Below are 21,648 nucleotides of genomic sequence, written 5' to 3' on the forward strand. Positions count from 1 at the left end.
CCAAATTGGACTAATATACAAACTGTTGCAGATAAATCAGGAGATTTAGAGACACTCCTCCCCTCTTCTCCCCCACACTCCAATGGAAGCCCGTCCATGGATGACCTGATTTTAAATTTATGATTTTGGAGCTCAACTGTACAGTTAAACTGGTTCATTCATGTAATTCTTAAATCATTCATTCATGAGCCAAGCTCTCTGGTATTGTGGGAGGCTGTGATATATATATATATTTTTTTTCTGATAAAAAAATTTGGCACTCCCGGAGGCTGTGGTTCTTAACTCTCGCTTGGCAGCAATAGTCTTATATAAACAAGTTCAAGATCCATTTTCATCTTGAAGTGGAAGGTGTAACTCACATAATGTATGTCTTTAACGTATGCTTTTTATAGATTTAGGACTGTTTATCATCCATAGTCCTCTTGCTTTAATATAGCTTTTAATTTCCATTTATAGTTAACCATTTCCATTCTTATCCTTATAATCACACAATTTTCAATTGCCTTTCCATTTAAATCTTTATTTATAAACTTTTTTTTGGTGCTCCCATAGAGCCATCATCTTTAATGCTGCACAGTATTCCACTGAGTTGATAAACCTCTTTGATGCTGGACATAAAGGTTATTTCCAGTTTTACATTTTTTGGAGAATGTTGCAAGCGACAGCTTTAAGTAGCTTTTTCACTCTTGTCTTGGGTTAGTTTCTCAGGGCAAATTCTCAAGGATGGGAGTAATGGCTCATTTATAACATTTTTATTAAGTCCCTAGTATATTCCAGGCTGGGTCAGAGGTTTGGCCATTTCCATGACACTTGATATACTTTGCCATTCTTTCCCATTGTGGTAGACAACTACTTAACCAATCCAGTCAACTCTGAATTGTCCAACCCAGCAGACATGTGCTTCCTCATTCCTCATCTGGTGAATGTTTAGAAGTAAACTAAATAAAGCATGACAGGAAGATAAATCTGAAGAAATAACAGTGTGTAGCTAAATGAGATGTATATACTTCTAGAACTACCTGCCTTTTGGATTATTTACCCAACGTGGCCTTCTTTTGCTGTGTTAACTGAGAGATGAAGTTTTGACCAAGTCAGAAGATACACAATACAGGGATGAACATCTTTAGAAATAACTTACATTTATTCAAGTCACCTAGAAAATTTTGAAATTTGTTCAAAGCAAAACCACAACACACAACTTTATTAATATATCCAAACTTTCACTTTGTGAATATTTATTAAATGCTTAGTATATGGTGGGAAGACAAATGTATTATATATTCCTGATTAGTTATTAGTAAAGAGAGACAAATAACCTAAACAGATAGTTGCTGCAGCGTGTGGTGGACACTGTAAGAGAGTTTATATGCCCAGGAGTACAAAGGAAGAGAAGTTTCTGTTTCTTTACCCAGATTTTTTACTATAGAGAAGCCCCTTTTTTCCCCATTTCGTGGTTTACTTTCACGTCTTAGGAGAGGAAAAACACTTGTTAAAGAGTGCAGTACATAATAAATGACTTAGTTGGGATGAAGACTCAGTTTTTGAAATACATGTATAGTTTAATGAAGATTCAAAGTTGAGTAATTAAAGAACCTTTGCCCTGTCAATTACATTATAGCTGGCTGGTTGAAGGGAAGTCATTACCTGAAAAGTAACTTATTTCTTCATAAAAATAATTTCTTAATCACTGGAAGGGACAAAAATAAAATAATAGAACTGTGTTTGCTGTCATTAGCCATAGCAAAAGCATATTCTCATATGATCATTTTTTTCTGTCCTCTAAGCTAACGAATAAGAAAGTTGGTCTGCCTTTTCTTCTAGAAAGAACACTGGGGATCCTGACAGTCTGGGTCCAGTTATAACTCTGCTAGTTACTAATTGTAACCTTAGAGCTTAACAACACCCATGCTTCTATTTCCTCAGTGGTAAATTAGGGATCGTAATAGTGTACACTTCATAGGACCGCCAAGTCCAATAGATATTGCTCTGTGCTCTTCTTAGTCAACCTCTGAACAGCATTTGCTGCTCTTGACTTCTTCCTTAAAACGCTATTCTCTCAGCTTCTGAGACCCTAAACTCTAGTTCTTTTCTATTATCACCTGCTTCTTTTCATTTGCTCTCCTTGGCTCTTCTTCTTCTACCTAATTTCTAAATATTGGATGCCCAAGGACCCTTTCTCTCTCTCTCTCTCTCTTTTTTTTGAGGTGGAGCCTCGGTCTGTCGCCCAGGATGGAGTGTAGTGGCCCAATCTTGGCTCACTGCAAGCTCCGCTTCCTGGGTTCATGCCATTCTCCTGCCTCAGCCTCCCGAGTAGCTGGGCCTACAGGCGCCCGTCACCACACCTGGCTAATTTTTGTATTTTTAGCAGAGACGGGATTTCACCGTGTTAGCCAGGATGGTCTTGAGCTCCTAACCTCGTGATCTGCCTGCCTCGGCCTCTCAAAGTGCTGAGATTACAGGCGTGAGCCACTGCTCCCCGCCGACCATTTCTCTTCTTTTTGTTTACTCCTTTCCAAGGTGATCCCATTGGTCTCGTGGCTTTAAGTATTATCTATATGCTGCTGAGTCTTATATGTCTCTGGTTCTGACCTGTCCAGCTCAGAGGTCCAACTTCATATTTCTAATTGCCTCCTAGATACTGCTCCTTTAATACGTCTCTAACTAGATTCCTGGATCTCTCCGCTAAAACAAGCCAGCAAAGAAATAAACTTTCCCCTTTTCCAGTAATCTCCATCTTCAGTTTATGGCCTCAGATCTATGTCTTGTCCTTAATTCTTTCTTTCACATCATATATCCAAGCCAGCAGCAAAGCACTACCTTTTTGAATCAATCTATTTCTGTCTGTCTTCCCTACCATCCTTGCCAAGCCAACGTCATCCCTTGTCACATTCACAGCCTAACTTGTCCTCTTCCTGTCTATTCTATACATAGCCGTTGGAGTGATTTTTTTTTTTAGGCAGAAATCAGATCATGCCACTTCTCTGTTTTAAGATCCACTAATGGCCTCCCATTGCACTAAAATAAAATTGAATCTCCTTCCCATAGCTTATACATCTGAGCTCAGTTTCCATAACTAGGAAATGGGGATAATTGTGGCTTTAACTAGAATACAGTAAGTTCCATGACGGCATGGATTTTTATCTGCTTTGTTCACTATTGTTTTCCTAGTGCCTAGAACAGTGTGTACACATAATAGGCATTTAATAAGTATTTATGAAATAAATAATAAAAAATAAATTATTTATGAAATAAATACTTATTAAATGCCTATTATGTGTATACAATGTTCTAGGCACTAGTAGGAATGTACACATTCAGATTATGTGGGTACCCCAAAGCCTTTCTTCTTTCCTCTTTCAGAGCAGCATATTAGATAGCTCAGTATTTTCTGCATTACATGGGAAGGCCAACAAAGGCTTCTGATGCAATATCTGCTTTCTTTTTCCCTTCTCACTTTTTACACATGTTCTCCTGTCCCTCCCCGTCTTATTCTTCAGATCTGAGGATATGTCATTAGGAGAAAGATGAGTGGGTGAGTGGGGCAAGAAACAGAAACTGGAAAGGAATCCTGAGACTAGTAGCAAAAACATTTAAAAAATGTTTAAAACATAAACATTTTACTATAGAAGTCTTTTAATAGGCCAGGTGTGGTGGCTCACGCCTGTAATCCCAGCACTTTGGGGCTGAAGTGGGTGGGTCACTTGAGGTCAGGAGTTCGAGACTAGCCTGACCAACATGGTGAAACCTTGTCTCTACTTAAAAATACGAAAATTAACCGGGTACGGTGGTGGGCGCCTGTAATCCCAGCTACTCGAGAGGCTGAGGCAGGAGAATCACTTGAACCTGGGAGGCGGGAGGTTGCAGTGAGCCAAGATTGCGTCACTGCACTCCAGTGTTGGTGACAGAGCGAGACTCCATCTCAAAAAAAAAAACAAAAACAAAACAAAACAAAAAAAAGGAAATGTTGTAACGTATACAGAAATAATAGATAGTATAATGAATCCTCATCTCTTTATCACCCAGTTTCGACAGTTACCAACTCATGGCCATATTTTGAACAACCATTGTTTAATTTGGATCTTGCCTATGCTTAAGGAATACCTAGTTTATAGAGGTTTATATCAAAGATATAATTTTGCTCTGGGTATCATTACTATTTTGTAAACCAAGTTGTTGAGGACAGATAAGGAATGTTTTTAAGGTTATTAGAAAAGCCTGAAATTTCACCATTATTTCAATCATAAGTTTGCAAATAATGAATATACCTGATAAGGGAAGCACATGAAGCCCATTAGCAGTTATTTATTTCTTAGTGTCAATTGGTTAATCAGAAACATGCTTGACCGGTAAGTAACCAAGAGCAGGCTTTGATGGTAGGTATAAAATCATGGCAACCAGGGTGGAAAGGGTTAAATAAGGACAATGAATAGTGTTCAAGAGAGTTGGATGGTGCTGCGTTGCTACTTTCCAGCTTGCCTGGAGGTGGTCCGCACCTCAGAGCCTATACAAAGAGGTCCTTATTCTAGTTTGGTGATGTTCCTCGTGCACTGTTATCTGGGTTCCCCTCAGCTTGGCTCCAAGGACCTTGTGTAAAACTGCGCAGAAGGTGCTTCCCGTTAACTCTGTTGCTTATTTATTTTTAGGTATCTTGCAATATATTCAGAACTCTCCCTCCTAGTGACAGCAATGAATTTGATCCAGAAGAAGATGAACCTACCCTTGAGGCATCGTGGCCACACTTACAGGTACTTTAAATACCATTCGTTCTAAAAGAAAACTCCATTAACTCATTAGCTGATTAGCATGGGAATTTCTTGAAGGCCTTTATCCACCAAGAAATCAAATTAGAGTACATTAATGGAAAGTTAGAGAATGCTTTTTATGTTTCTTACTCTTGATAATTAGGATGCCAAAAGAATAAAATAGTGTCAGTGTGATGCTTTAGTGTCCTCCCACCCCATGTTGCAGGTACAGCCAGCAGTTCTTGTTCCTCTGTTAGAGCTTCTTTATGATCCTGCCCTCTAGAGCCTCAAACAAAGCACAGAATTATTTTCACGTTAGTATTAGTTGGATGTGATTAGCTCACAGAATATATATCTCATTTTTAGCAGTATGTACCCTGGGAACTTTGTATGCCTGTCTTTTCACGTTAACTACAAATGTGTTTCTTTAGTTAGAAGGACAAAACCAAACTAATAGTTATTTCGTTCACATTATTGTAAGGAAGAGTAACAGCTGAGAGAAAGCTTGGGTGAAGGCCAATTCTGTTCTCTTGCACTGAGAAGGCCATGTTTTCCAATCATACTCATGTGCCAGGATGGATCAGGGGCATCGCTGCATCTCTGTTTCCAGCACTAGAGCCGTCTGTATTGTATTAACTTATATAATACATACTGGTAATTTTCCAGCTCCTTCCTCCCTTGTGCTGCCTTCTCTCAAGGCCAAAATTTCTCGAAAGAATAGAGCAAGGAAATTTGTACATGTTGAACCCCAAAGTCACCCTTCCATTGAGTCAGAATATCCTCAGGTTGCTTGACAAATAGCAAAGGGGAAGGGGTGGAAGAAAATGAATAATACCTTGTACATCTTCACCCCTAGGCAGAAGCTGCTGCATTTTCATAGAAATGTATTCATGGTTCAAGTTGACTTTTTGAAGAGCAAACAAATTGTGCAGCAGAGAGAGAAAGCCTAGAGATATTCTAAGAGTTTTTTCCCCCTACTTCAGAATTTCTGATGTAAATTTGCAAGTCTGTCTGTCCTGCTTTGACAACTCAAAGTTTCTGCAGGTACACACGTGTGCTATTTCCCTATGTTACGTAGAAAACTTTTGGGGGCTCTGTTTTCTCAGCTCTTACTCAGGCATGTTATGCGTATGTATTCCTGCCTCCATTGCTAAGATTGGGTAAATTAGTTAAAACACTGTAGTTGATTTCCTATCTTAGATGTTTAATTTTTTTTTAAGGTCCCAGACATACTATCCGCAATCTAAGAAACTTGTAAAACTATTTGTGCTTTTCATAGGTATATCCCAGATTGTGACACAATCCAAAGAAGAATTACTTTTTTGAATGGGTGAATTGTTATGTCTTATTCTTAATATTTGATGCCAATTCATTGAATTACAGTTTAGTCTGGAAGAAACTTAACAACAACAAAAAGATGGTCTCCTCAGTTGTCTCACATCTTATGGTGGAAAAGACACGGAAAGAGATGTCTTCAAAGCCTTAGTGTATTGTCTCCTCTGTATTCCAAAGAAGACCCTGTGGACCACTCTTGCCATTTGCAAGAGCTTTTTGACTATTCTAAATCATGATAACCATAGACATAAATTTGCCCTAAAGTACAATAAAGTTTTACTCAATATTACAGTTAATCCTTTCCCATACTTAATGACTCTATAAAATACAGGACCAAATCAATTTCTGAAACTCGTAAGTTCTACCACAAAAAAACCACTCTAGCTTACACTGTCATTACTGCAGGAATATTAACCATTAGTTTATCTGAAACCCTAAAACCAAAGAAACAATGAAGAATGGTAATGAGACCGGTGCCCTTTTGGATCTAAAGGCAGAAACGGTTTTATAAATGGGCTGGTTTCATCTGTGTTGACATCCTGTTCAAGGTTATTATCCTTTGGTCCTTTCTTTAGCTCAAGGGGAAATATGACCCACTAATGCTGGATCAGGTGAAGGAAACATTTAAAATTTGTAAATCAACCTTCATTCATAGTAAAGGTTAGGTAACTAGGCACATTGTTGCCTTCACCATCTGTTGCTTTTGGAACAAGGCTCCTGACTTGGTCTCAAGAGTCCTGCGTTTCTTTTGTATATTCCTATAGCACAAAGTAGTCACCTTCCCATTTTCAGTGTTAGGTGGTTTTAGCACTAATGAGGGCACTCATTGAATGTATAAGAAATCTCTTTTTCTTTTCATGATAGGTCATTCATGTCATAGTCACCTATCATGAAGTTTAACATTTTACTTTTTAGTTGATCCAACTTATTTTTCTGACCAAAACACAGCATAGTTTTAGACCTTTTCACTTTTTATTAACTTCGTAATTAGTAGTACGCTTCCTTTTCAGGGACACATTTTGCAAGGAAAAAACTATAAATACCTGACAGGAGGTCAAAACAACAAAATGACATTGAGATGTGGTTGTTGAATGGTTGGCTGTGCTCATTGCCCAGCTAATTGACTGCTCCTGCATACCTTTTTGATTTAAATCTGTGGCCTATACAAATTACCGATTGGCCAGATGTAGTGGCCCGTGCCTGTAATCCTAACACTTTGGGAGGCCAAGGCGGGCAGATCACTTGAGGCCAGGAGTTTGAGAGCAGCCTGGCCAACATACGAAACCCCCTCTGTATGAAAAATACAAAAATTAGACAGGCATGGCAGCACACGCCTCTAATCCCAGCTACTTGGGAGGCTGAGGCACGAGAATTGCTTGAACCTGGGAGGCGGAGGCTTCAGCGAGCCAAGATCACACCACTGCACTCCAGCCTGGGCAACAGAGCAAGACCGTGTCACCAAAAAGAAAAAAAAAAAAAAGTAAAAAAATTACTGATTATAACAAATTGTGGATCTTTTGGGATCTTTAAAAATAGACAAAAGAATAATTTTTAGTTCAAATATGTCAAAGGAGTCTACTCTGGTATGTGATTCAACCTTTCAATTATCTGAATTAGTATCTTGTTTATGTATTTTCTGAAATTAGGTGTGTCTTCAGTAGAATACAATTTTATAGGAGTTTCATTTACAATTAAGGGTTTGTTTTTAATGTTTTCCACTTGAGACTGACAAACAGGAATGCTAGCCTTTTACTAAAGTTCCTTGGAGAATTCACTTATGTAACCTTGAAAAGTAATTTGTCCTCCCCAGCCCCCAGTCTTTCTCTTTAGAAACTTAAGGGAGATTTTTGATTTTGACGTAAAATCTTTCTTTGAAGTGCAGAGAACACTTACGCTTATTAATAAATATGTCTGAAGTGTTTCCACCAAACCATTTTAGACCATAACTGCTTTCAAGAGAACAGAGATGAGAGAGCACTTTGCCAGTCTTGCTAGAAAGCCTTGCCAGTCCACAGATCAGCTTAGAAGATGAGAATCTCCCCTTTGAGACAACCAAAAGAGGGCTAAAACCCACTTGATGGGGTCATTTGAATAAGGCTGACATTCTATTTGTAAAACTGAGAGTTGACAGATGAACAGTATTAGAAAAGGAACAATTCTCTGAGGTCTTAGGATTTGGGCATTATTTTGACTAGCAAAATAACGTGTGAAACTTGGCAATGTCCAGATCATTAGGAAAGAAATTTTTCTGAATTCAGAGAGTTCCAAGGAGAAAAACAGTTTTTATAAGGAAGTAAAATGCTAATGTGAATCCCTTATTTAAGTCTTAAGTTAGAGTCTGACGTGACAAGAAACGTTTAAATCAGTGGTGTCTGGACCTTTAGAGTGGTTCTGAGACCTGATTTTCAGTGTCCCGCAAGGTCAAAACTACCTTTATAACAGTGCTGTATATATGATATGTCCTTTCACTGTGTTGACGTTTGTACTATTCATTGCAAAAGTGGTGGTGGTTAAAATTGCTGCTACCTTAACGAGAATCAAGGTTACTTGTGTTAAACTGGTCGAGTATTCTTCACTGCCATGTACTTGTAATTAAAAGTGTAAAAAAGCCGATTTCACTTGAGAACATCTTTGAAGAAACAGCGAAAATTAATAATTTTTAAAAATTTTGACGCTCAAGCACACATTTAAAAATATACTACATGAGACCATGGGAAGTATGGATAGTAACATCTGCTGCATACTGAAATATAATGGTTATCTTATGGAAAAGCATTTGTGTAATCGTTTTTGAGCTGTAACCTAAACTAGCCTTTTTTTCTTTTCTCCTCATGAAACAGCATTTTTACTTGAAGGAATGACTAACAGACTATGATTATTCAGACTTGGGTATCTGACAGATATTTCTCTGAAACAAACAAGGAAACCATTTGACAATATTTGTTACCACTGGCACAATTAGAGTATTAACGCAGAATTTAGAATTAGAATTTTAGAAAACTTATATCTGTCTTGCATCTGTCACCTTGAGCTTGCAGCTTCCAAAAGCTTAAAGACTTTTTAAAAATAAAATTGAGATAATAAAGAATGTGATATTTTTAGATACTGTATAATAAAATGTGTCAACATTTGAAAGAGCTGCATAGCTCAGTGAACCAATATTTTCCAGTTGGCAACTGATGTTAGGAAACCATGCATGGATAAAGATCCATTCAAAGTGCGAGACAGATGATTGGATTTTAGTGTAACAAAGTATGAAAAGTTCATTGATATCATTTCAGATTATATGTTGCAACTAATCTTTAAGAAATGACAATTTGTTGAATTTAGTGTAGCATCAAAGAAGAATATCTACAATTATGTGGGAGAAAAAGAAACTAGTAAAATATGCTCCCTTTTTTTAACTACTGGATCTCCATCAGGCTCGATTTTCTTTATATGCTTAAACCAAAATGACATATCACAACAGATTGGATATAGAAGCAGATGAAAATCTGTCTTACATTAAGCCACATATTAAAGAGATTTATAAAACTATAAAACAATGACTTTCTTCTCAATTCTTTTGGAAAGTAAAGGTTTTTTTTTTTTTTTTCTTTTTTTTTCAGGAACATAATTATGTTAACATATAATACACCTTGTTTTTAAGTGAAACAGTAAAATTTAAAAACTTTTTTCACTTTTTATTTCTAATTTGATATATATATCATATATATGATATATATCTCATATAAACAAAAGCTTTGGGATCCTCGTTAATTTTTAAGTGTAAAGGAGTGAGACCAAAAAGTTAGCAAATGTTATTTTAGGAATAGTGATGATGATACATGTTAGTCATTGTGCAGAGGGCTTTATATGTGTATTATCACATTTAAACTTAGAGACTATCCATCTCCATTATAACATTTAAGAGACAAAGTTTCAGAGAAATTAATTTGCTCAGGGTTACACAGTTAGTAAGGGAAAGAGGCATTCAGGATTATATATATATATATATATATATTTTTTTTTTAAAAAGTTATTAAAAAGCCCTGGATTATATACATGTATATTTTAAAGAAACAGAGTATTGTTCTCTTTCCCAGGCTTGACTGAAACTCCTGGGCTGAACCAGTCCTGCCTCCTCAGCCTTCTGAGTAGCAGAGACTACAGGCGCAGGGAGTTGCACCAGTTAAAGGTTCTGGTTTTAATATACTGTTGCATACCTCATCAGGATCTAATGTAGCCTTTAACATAGACTTATTATGCAAAGAGAATAGGCAGTGATTCCCCACTGTTTATCAATTATTTGAGGCTGACTTTCTGCAGATGGCTATATTGTGCCACACCATCTTATGGGATGAGTAGAAATTGCCATAAACTTTCTGAAAAGAAATTTGTCAGTGAGTATCAAAAATTCTGAATGTTTGGATATCTTGTGATCTAGCAATTCCACGTTTAGAAACATTTCCTCATGGCATAATTGAACAAGTACACGCTGACGTATGTTATGTGATGCACGTTGACGCAGAATGATGGAAAAATAATTGAGAAACTACTTAAATGTCTAAGCCTGGGAGATTGGTTAAATTAATTACGAATAATGGAATTATTCATTATAAATTACAATGGATTACTTACAGCAACTAAGAATGATAGTTTAGATATTATTGATGTAAATTGTTCATAATACATTGTTTAAATGGTAAAAGTAATCTGTAAAACCGTAAAAGTATATTTATATGGTATGTTAAATGAAGTATATACATAATATATTGTATAAATGGTACAAGTAGTTTGCAAAACTGTAAGAATATATTTATAGTACATTAGTATGTTGTAGAAGGAGATACATACATTGAAATGTTAACAGTGGTTGTCTCTGAATGGTAAGATTATGGGAAATTTTTCTTTGGTTGGTTGTATTTTCTAATTTTAAGTTTTAAAAGTTGAAAGCATAACAGCAACTGTGAGCCACAAGACAGGCTGGCGTGGTTTGTTGATTGATTTTAAAATCAATTTTCTAAGCCCTGTCACTTTTAGTGTTATAGGCTTTTGGTGGTTTGTAGTACTATTCCCAGTGAATCATAATTTGAAATTAACTATAATCTGTTTGTTGCAGCTTGTATATGAATTTTTCATACGATTTTTGGAAAGCCAAGAATTCCAACCCAGCATTGCCAAAAAATATATAGATCAGAAATTTGTATTACAGGTAAGCAAATTATTGTGGATGTGTGTATTTGTCTTCCAGTTAACACTTTATCTCATTTTCTATTCATGTCTGTTAAAAAAAATTTGCAATGACAGTTATGTGAACCACAAAAATATATATAAACAGAAGTTAATTTCCATTACTGCCTATTAAAAGTAATAGGTACATTTAAGTTTATTTGTGGTAGAAATCAATTACATTTCAAATAGACAGGAATGCTAATGCCTAAATCCCTACAGTTTTCTCTTAAAATTTAATTATAAAGGAATATCATTTATATAACCTTGGTTTGTGTGAATTTTTATATAGCTTAAAATTTTATATTTGCATAAGGATTCTTAAAGAACTGTGGTGTAGATCTGTTAAAACTGAGTAGGCAAGCTCAGAATTCAAAGCATGAGTAACCTGTAATAAATAATCAAAGTCAGGGTACTGATGAGATTTCACTGCTAGAAAATAGCACAGCTTAACATTCTAAAATTTCCCTAAAGGGATTAACTCTCATTCCTCCATTTGGAACATCTCCGGGAACACTTTTTCCTGACTCCTCATTGTACATGTTGTAACCGTGGATTTTCCTTTATACCTGGGACTTGGGTGCTTTCATGGCACTGAAGTTTTAGATAACACTTCCTTGCTCCTGTTGTTGATATATTCATCTCTAAAAATGGATGCTTGAGCCAAACTGGTGTGTAGCTCTTTTCTGAGTGGCATATGGGGCATCTAATGTAGGAAAAATAAATGTTTATCTCCTAGTAAGCCAGTAAGAAGAATTTCAAATTTAAAACATTAATTTGATCCAGCCTGGGCAACAGAGCAAGACCCTGTCTCTAAAAATAAAATAAAAAGTAAAACATTATTTGGCAGGAAATTGATCTCCTGTGCCTTACTGGAGGGGGCTGATAACCTTTGTGATCTCATTTCCCTCCTTAATTAAATTAATACATTTGGAATTTAGGATATGTAGGTTGAACCATACCCAATTTTTTGACTGTTTTTAACACTCAAAACAGCAGTTTCATAGGGTTCAATCCAACAGGGGCAGGCAAGCTTCCAGAGAGCTGAGGGGCGTGGAGGCCTCTCCACATCCTAAGTAAGGCTGAGTGGAATGAAACCCAAAGTTCAAGTGTCAGCTCAGAGCTGAAAGGCGCTTTGGTGCCTTGCCTGTGGGGCTCATTAGTACCTGTACACCCTATTCCCCTAGGTACGTGGGACTGATCCTTGATCTTTACTTCACGTTTAGAGTACTTTGGTACCGCACTGTTGAATCCTGGCTCGCACTTTAACATGAGAGAGTTTGGAAAAGTGAAGTCTGAAATAGAAATGGAGAGGTAGATAAATAGATGGATATGTGGATCATGGGGTAAATAGGGAAATTGGTATGGATTGCTATGCCAAGGAAGCATAATTTATTTCAAAAAAATGTAAGTAATACATAGTAGATCTACATTTTGTATTGGAAAGCCTTACATGTATATAGTGCTGTCTAATTGTCAGAACACCTTTGCCTGCATTATTTGATTTGTACAACAATCTTGTAAAGTAGACATGGCTAAATTTTTATGCCCTCCCTTGCCCCCTGCCCCATTTTATAGATGCATAAACTGAGGTGTAGAAAGAGTATCAAGTTTGCTCAAGCACATTTCGTATTCTGGTTTTCTGTCCATTGTGCCATGATGCCTCCTTGTGATTCCCTCACTGTAACTTGGAGTGACTTCGAGGGAGAAGAAGTAGCCTTCACATCTGAACACTAATGAAATAATAGGGCCTATTTTTTGTGAATTAATGTGCCTGAGAAGATCAGATAGTAATTCTCTGTTAGAGCCTGTATTTAGTTGACATGGAATCAGTAAATCCTGTGGTCTTACTATGAAGCCAGTGCTTTTCTCACACAAAAAACATCCAGGGCTCAGCCCAGTGTGCTGTCCATGGTAGACGGTACTGAAGATAATGAAACTTATAATACGAAAACATCAGAGAAACCCAGATTTGGAAAGGACGTTTTTTGGGTTATGTATTCTAGTTCTTTAGTGAATTAGTCTCCTTTGAGACCCTTTTTCAGTGAAGAAAAGCCATATACACAGGCAGCTTGTTCCATTTTTGTTAAGAAGTTCTTTTTTATGTTGAACCTGTCTATGCCTTGTACCCTTTGTCCTTTTTCTCCCCAGAATAATATCTTAGTGTGTCTCTAGCCCAGACATAACCTTTCAGGTCTTAGAACACAGCTTTTGTGTTCACCCTTTGACTCTTTTTCTCTGTATCAGTGGTTGCAATTCAAATGCTCATAGCCTCACTCATAGTAAGTCTGAAAGCCAAGGGTCAGACAATAGGATGTAGACTGGCTCCTATTAAATGGAGCTTTGGCTACCCCTCTTCATTCAGTTATCCCCAGATTTTTCTCCTTGCCAACCCCCAAGATAAATAGAAATCCAGATTCTTCTGTTAAGTTTTCTGGTATCACTAAAATCCTGTGCAGAATGAACTAGCCCATTTGCCTTCTGGATCTAGCCTACTAGCTGTCAGTATGCACTTTCTCCTCCAGACCAAGTTCTTGGTTCTGTCAACCTTTTCTCATTGGTTAGTTTTGAAGCCTTCAGTATCCTGGATGTGTCCATTTGTCCCCTGATATGACATCTATATCCGAACAGAATGCCCTGAGCCTGGTGAGCCCAGTGTGGCTTCAAGTTGGCCTTTTCATTCCCTTGTCATGACTCTAGGTTTCTTAAAGGAAAAGTCTCATGAGCATTTCTTGCTGTAGCATGACATTGCCAACTTATGTTAAGCTTCTGGCTATAGCTGGCTTCTAATTGAGCTTTCTGCATATTGCTGCATGTTTCTCTTCTTTTCTCATTTTTAAACAAACAGGGTCTTGCTCTGTTGCCCAGGTTGGCCTCAAGTGATCCACCTCAGTCTTCCAAGTAGCTGAAACTACAGGTGTGCACCACCATGCCTGGCTTACTTATTGTTGGTTGTTACACAGTTTGCTTTTTTATCTAAGTGTAGTACTTGGCATATGTTCCTGTGGAATCATTTATCCCTTATTCATCTCTACCTTATTTACTGTGTCTTCCATCTTTATGACATCTGTGACCTAAATATGCTATTGGCCTCATCTAAGTCATTGATTAAAGTTGTTTAACTACGATAAAACACTACCTATTGGGTACAGTGTACACTATTGCGTATGGGTACACTAAAAGCCCAGACTTCACTGGCATGCATCTGTTATTCCATTTTGTGTGGCTGTAAAGAAATTCTTGTGGCTGGGTAATTTATGATGAAAAGAGGTTTATTTGGTTCATGGTTCAGACTGTACAAGAAGCATGGCACTAGCATCTGCTTCTGGCGGGAGCCTCAGGAAGCTCATAATCATGGTGGAAGGCAAAGGGGGAGCATGTGTGTCACATGTTGAGAGAGAAGCAAGACAGAGGGGGTGGAGGTGCCAGGCCTTTTCTTTTCTTTTCTTTTCTTTTCTCTTCTTTTCTTTTCTTTTTTTTAAACAACTAGATCTCACAGTAACTAATAGAGTGAGAACTCATTCATTACTTCAAGGACAGCACCACGCCGTTCATGAGGGACCCACCTTCATGATCCAGATACCTCTCACTACGCCCCGCCTCCGACATTGGGGATCACATTTCAACACGAGATTTGGAGGGAACAAAACCCAAACTAATATCAATGCAATATATCCATGTAACACAACTGCACTTGTACTCCCAAAACTATAAAAATAAAAATAATTAAAAAAAAAGAAAAAGTTGTTAAACTAGCCAGGGCTGAGATAGGAGCCTTTAGAAATTCCCTATATTATTTTAGAAATTCCCAATATTACACGACTTCATAATCAGTAATTTTTGAGTTTTATCCTTGATCCAGAAATTTACTAGTACGTTATCCTTCCTGCATTTCTTAATTTTGATTGTAAGAAGAACATAGAGACTATTAGATGCTGTGGTAAAAGCCAGGACTCTGTGTTTACAGCATTACTCTCATCTATAGGCCTTGTAACTGTATCATAAAAAGGAATGCCATTCATCTGCCATGTGGTATTAGTGAACGTCTAGAGCTAGTGCTGTTTACTGATGATCCTGCCCTAAGTGCTTGCAAACCATGGGTTTGTTCATCTGTCCTAAAATTTTGCCAGAGACAGGAAATAAGTGTCAGTAGTGAAGTTCATTTATATACTTTACGTTTTCAGCCCCTTCCTCATTTTTCCAATTGTTGCCTTCTTTACTTTCCATCTGCTGGATCTGTTATAAATTTGACCTTCACACCAGGGCTCACCCCAGTTCTTGAATGAATCGTGAAAGTGGCAAGCAGGGTTTTTGGCAGAATCAGCACCACCACCGAGAGCTTGATTGAAATCATCTGACTAATCAGTGCACTAACTTCCATGTTGGGAATTACCCCTGGGCGCCTGTTAGCTCCCATTTTCCAGAATACTCTGCTCATTCATGTTGGTAACCTATAAGTTGGCCTCCTGTCTTTTTCCTGACCCTTTAGTCTGCTAATGACTTACCTTCATTCCCAGTGCCTTCTAAGAGGGGGCCTTAATTTCTTAACTGGTTCTCCTGAGATCCCTTCCTGTCCAGTTTGGTTCTGCTGGGGAGTGGGTGCGATTTTTGGGGCTTGAAGGATTGATGCTGATATTTTACCCCATTATCCCCCATCTCACTCATTCCTCCTCCTCTTTCCCACCATGACTTAACTGTCCTTGAATTGACAGGTCCTGCCAACCTCTGCACTCTGTAGTCAGGTCTTGTTCACACCCCTGCTTGTCTTTGCATTTTTCTGAACTCCACAGTCTCCCATGGTGCCACCTGGTCCTAGGGTGTTTCTCTTGGAAACCTACATCCTTTTCCTTTTGACAAATCAGGATAACGTTTACCCTGTTTCTTTTCTATGGGCAGATTTCTATTTTCTGTGGATTTTCAATGATCTCAAAAAGATTCTTGGTAATCTCAGCTTAAAATTTCTTTCTTCAGTTAGACAGAATTTATTGTATCCATGAGATTTCAACTTATTTTCTGTAGCAGCTGAATATGTTCTTTGCAGTCAGTCTTCCGACTCATTCCTCTGTCAGTGAATACAAAAGCAAAATAGGAATTGAGCTGTTTTGCTATGACGTAGTGGAAAGTTAGGAAGCTTTGGGCTTGAATATTGACTTCCCTATGTATTGTAAGTATATTTTAGGAGCTGAGAATGTGAGCTATAGGGTCAGAAGAAACTGCATACAAACTCTGGCTTCTCTGCCTACTTGCAGTACGACTTTCAGCAAGTTTGTATACCCGTTATCTAAGCCTGAGTCCTCATTCATGACATGGGATAACAGGATAAATAAGATACTGTTAAGTAAATAGGAGACACCTCAAAATCGACAGTTGTCAAATCTGCTTAGTTCACTTGGCAGCGTGGATACAAAGACAGGATCCCTGCCTTCAATCTTAAACAGGTGACTGAAAACCTTGGGCAGATTATTGACTACTCTGATCCTTAGTGTCTTTTTCTATAAAATTACATTAAGAGTCACCTGTCACAACAAGTCACAGCAAGTAGGCTTGTTATGAGATAAAATGAGATGACTTGTAAAAATGTCTACTGTTATCACCTATGGAGTATAGTAGTTGCTCATTAAATATTTATTCATCTTTTCACACCCCCCTCATATATTGTCTGCCCACATTGATAGAATGTATTATTTTTCTTGATTCCAATAATTTTATTTTTATTTATTTATTTATTTTTGAGACAGAGTCTTGCTCTGTTGTCCAGGCTGGAGTGCAGAGGTGCGATTTCAGCTCACTTCAACCTCCACCTCCCAAGTTCAAGCGATTCTTGTGCCTCAGCCACCTGAGTAGCTGGGATTACAGACGTGTACCACCATACCCAGTTAATTTTTGTTTGTTTGTTTGATTGTTTTTTTGAGACACAGTCTTGCTCTGTCACCCAGGCTGGAGTGCAGTGGTGCAGTCTCAGCTCACTGCAACCTCCTCCTCCTGGGTTCAAGCAATTCTGCCGCCTCAGCCTCCTTGAGTAGCTGGGATTACAGGTACTCACCACCATGACTGGCTAATTTTTTGTATTTTTAGTAGAGACAGGGTTTCACTATATTGGCCAGGCTGTTCTCAAACTCCTGACCTCATGATCCTCCCGTCTCAGCCTCCCAAAGTGCTGGGATTACAGGCATGAGCCACCATGCCCAGCCCTAATTTTTGTATTTTTGGTAGAGATGTGGTTTCACCATGTTCGCCAGGCTGCTCTTGAACTCCTGTACTCAAGTGATCTGCCCACCTTGGCCTCCCAAAGTGCTGGCAATATAAGCATGAGTCACTGTGCCTGGCTTCCAATATTAATTTTAAAATCTTCATTTTTTGAAATAGAATTTTAAAAATCTATATGAAACTTAAAGAAGGCTTGAGTAAATGCAGAAATGTGGCATATTCCTAGATGGGAAGACTATCAGAAATATGTTCATATAATCTCCAAATTATTTCTACATTAGTACAGTTCTAATTAAAATTACAATTTTTTAAAAACTTGAAACGTTTAGAGTTCATGAAATAAATTTTTGAAAAAGATGACTAATGATACTTATTAAATAATATACTACAAAGGAAAAGGTAAATTAATTAAAATGGTATGGCGTCAGAACAGGAGAATGGAACATAATAGTACCTTAGGTGGAGATGACCCTGCTGAGTGTGCCATAAAACTCATAAGCAGTTGTACCAAATAAGTGAATGAATAGACATATGAATAGATGGCTATATACACACGTACATTAAATTGGCATAATTGTCCTGAAGAGGAAACCGATAGTATTCTATCAGCTTAAATTTAGACCCAACAAGTCCATGAGAAACGATCAGATATGTATAAAAGATGTATATACAAAGGTATTGAATGCACCATTGTTAATAATTATTAGAAAATTAGAAAATAACTTTTAAGTTCCTTAGTAGGAGGTAATTGATCTGTGGACATTCGTAGAGTGAAATATTCATCAGTTTGTAAAAAGAATGTGATAGACCTACTCGTGATCTATTTTTAAGTGAAACATGCATTGTTATAGAACAGTATAATTTTTGAGCCTGTATCTGTTATTTTAGGGAAAAATAATGTTAGTATTTTTGTTTTAGTTCTTTTGTGCTGCTTTAACAAAATGCCTCAGACTGGGTAATTTATGAAGAACAGAATTTTATTTCTTGCAGTTCTGGAGGCTGGGAAGTCCAAGATCAAGGTGCTGGCATCTAACGAGTGCCATCTTACTGTCTGTGCCCTCATGTGGTGGAAGGCAGAAGGGCGAGAGAGAGTGAACCCAGGTCCCAAATCCCCTTTTATAGTGGCATTAATCTATTTATGAGGGCAGAGCCCTTATGACCTCGACACCTACCAAAAGGCCTTACCTCCCAACACTGTTTCATTGGGGATTAAATTCCTATCACATGAATTTTAGGGGAAACATGCAGACTATAGCAATATGCATTAATGATTTTGAAAGGAGTTCTACCAAATTGTTGTTAATTGGCTGGAAGGGGGTGATTATATGTGATGATCTTCGCTTCCTGTTTTTTAGATATCTCTGTTTTTTACATTTAAAAAATAATGAGCATATATGTTATAATCAATAAGAATAATAAAAAATTTCATCTGCAAGTACATTCTCATTGTATTGCCTTGCAATTTTTCATAAACCTCAGCTGATTTTGTGCATTAGTCTTCCTAAGACTATTTTTGTAGGATAGCCCATTCTTTTATGCACAGTATTCATTGCTTCCTTCCTTTCAGCATTTATATCTGCCCTTTTTAAAATCTAAAGCGAAAAGGAAAGCTTCCTGTGTTGCCTCAAGTGCCTTTTTCAATACCTTGAATTTTTCTTCCTCAGGAAGCAGTATAGATTGCTGGTTAAGTGTACAGACTGATTTGAATTTGGGCTGTGCCATTTTTTTGTGTTTGACCTTGGACAAGTGACATAACTACTCTGTGCCTCAGTTTCCTCATCTAGAAAGTAGATGCAAAATATCCGTAATATAATCACATTGTAAGGTTGTTTTGGAGATTTAACAACTAAATACCTATACAAGCTCTCAAAAGTATTCCCAACACGTGGTTCATATTCAGTAAACGTTAATGCTGGTGCTGTCACTAATATTTTTATTAGGATTCTTGTTTTGAGAACTTTCTTAAGCTGTGTTTTCTTTAATTGCTTCAGTCCATGAAATCATATAGTGTTAGCCTGTCATGTCCTACCTAGCACGTTATGAATTATTTGAAATTCAACTCTTATTCTAAAGATCACTGATGCCCATTGGACTCTACGTACATGGTTCTTCACAGGCTGTTGGGTTCTCTTAAGATGTTACGTGGGTCTCCTGTGTCTCTGGATTCTCTTCAGTTCCACACTTTGCCAACTGATTTCCTCCAATCAGTGTTGGACATAAATGTTTATTAGTGCCAGGAATGTATAATTTATAATGTGTGAAAACCAGGGATAGCTCATTTAAATCTTTACAGAGGACAGACAAATGGTACATAATGAAGTAGTGTGGGTATGACCAAAGGAGTGATGGAAACTGTGGTGATTTAGAGAGCTTAGATCCTGTTGCCAATCCACTCCCAGTAACGGTTGGTCTCTAGGTAAGTGAGCCAAGTCTTGCTGGATCTTTTGGTTTTTCAAGAGAATCTGGAAAGCCATATTTTGGTAGGGCCAGACAAAACAGTCTGTTGTTTTTCTTTTTTTTTTTTGAGATGAAGTCTAGCTCTGCCACCCAGGCTGGATTGCAGTGGCTTGATCTCGGCTCACTGCAACCTCTGCCTCCTGGATTGAAGTGATTCTTCTGTCTCAGTGGCCCGAGTAGCTGGGACTACAGGCGCGCACCACCACGCCTGGGTAATTTTTTTATTTTTAGTAGAGACAGGGTTTCACCATGTTGGGCAGACTGGTCTCGAACTTCTGACCTCGTGATCCGCCCCCCTCGGCCTCCCAAAGTGCTGGGATTACAGGCATGAGCCACCACACCCGGCCAACAGTCTGTCGTTTTTCATTCAAGGGTTTTGAATGTTTTTGTTTGAAGTGTTTTATTGTTTTTTAATCCTAGAATAGTATGACTGGCTCACTTGAATTTCATTGTGATTTTTATTAAATCTAGATTTACATAACCTGTAGCATTTTTTGTGTGCTCACTTAAGTGTTTGCACAAGAAAGCTGTTAGAGATTTATCAAAGATAGTCAATTCATTGCATAGTGCACTTTTGTCTGTGGTAATGTTGATTTTAGACTTAAGTAACTTGGTAAACTGCCTTCTAGAGCTATGAGTATGTAGACTTGCCTAGGCTTATGGAACAATTTTGTCTATTATCAATAAAGATAATTTTCATCTGTATTGGGATGGTTGGGAAAATAGTTGCTTTATGATCCCCCAACCCCTTCTTTAGACCCAAATGAATTGCCAAACCTTGTATTATTTCATTGGGTGGATTATTGTGGCAAGAGTTTAGCAACATATTTCTAAAGATTGCTTTCAACTACTCCGCAAATCTGAAACAGTCAATGGTTGCTAAGAGACATACTATTCAAGTATCCACGTAAACATATGTACTGCTGGAGATTGCTATTTAGTAATTTGTACTTCACATTTGCTGTTATATTTAGCTGAAAGGTGCTGTAATTATCATGTAAATTACGCAGATCATGCAAATCATTCAGCCTGTCCTTAAAAGTGACCTTTTGTTATTGTGTTTTTAAAAACTCAACACAAATTGGACATGAGATAAGCCAACCTGTTAAAAAATTTTTAGTTTTAGACTGAGATAAATTCCACGAGGCCTTGAATCTCAGCTCCAATACAAATGAGTTTGTATTTTCCGACTGAGTTCCTTGAATATGTCAAAATGTTTACATTTCCCTCTCACAGCCTATAGCAAATAAGAGTTTAGAGCATTTATTTCTACCTGGAATTTTATGAGATAGCCGTTACCAATGATCAGTTAACAGCAGATCACCTCATCCTGTCCTGTCCAGTGTGTAACTAAAAAATCTTGTAAAAAGGGCTTTATTGCTCTGACTCCTGCATTCAGAGCCAGCTTCCTGGTTGTATAATTTGTGCAGTTACACTGGGCCCTGTGCTTAGAAGGGCCCTGTGGTTGGTTTAGCGCTCTGCTCTTGCTGTCTTGAAACTCCTAATACTTTTTGAGCAAGGACCACTGTATGTCATTTTGCCCCACAAATTATGTAGCTAGTCCCTGCCTGCTTCCCACTAAGTGCATCATTATTTCGCACAATAACTCTTTCTTGAATTGCTGACCAAATTGGTTGTCTTAAAAACTTAAATCATAAGGTTGTCTTGAAATAGATAGAATGCTCAAGGGGAAAAA

At 37.6% G+C, this 21,648-nt stretch overlaps 1 protein-coding gene across 5 annotated transcripts in view; it reads left to right on the forward strand.

Moving 5' to 3' along the window:
• The window catches only part of PPP2R5E (protein phosphatase 2 regulatory subunit B'epsilon), a 179,174-nt gene that overhangs the window by 121,880 nt on the left and 35,646 nt on the right, over window positions 1–21,648 (forward strand). For all 5 annotated transcript variants that reach the window (XR_002735618.2, XM_023232002.2, XM_023232016.2 and 2 more), the window contains 2 exons: window positions 4,644–4,745; window positions 11,179–11,271. Coding sequence is in view for 4 of the 5 variants with exons in the window: in XM_023232002.2 (XP_023087770.1) it covers window positions 4,644–4,745; window positions 11,179–11,271 (195 nt within the window). In the remaining variant the exon portion in view is untranslated. The remainder of the gene's footprint in view (window positions 1–4,643; window positions 4,746–11,178; window positions 11,272–21,648) is intronic.

The sequence above is a fragment of the Piliocolobus tephrosceles genome, chromosome 6, assembly GCF_002776525.5.
Source record: "Piliocolobus tephrosceles isolate RC106 chromosome 6, ASM277652v3, whole genome shotgun sequence".
NCBI lineage: Eukaryota > Metazoa > Chordata > Mammalia > Primates > Cercopithecidae > Piliocolobus > Piliocolobus tephrosceles.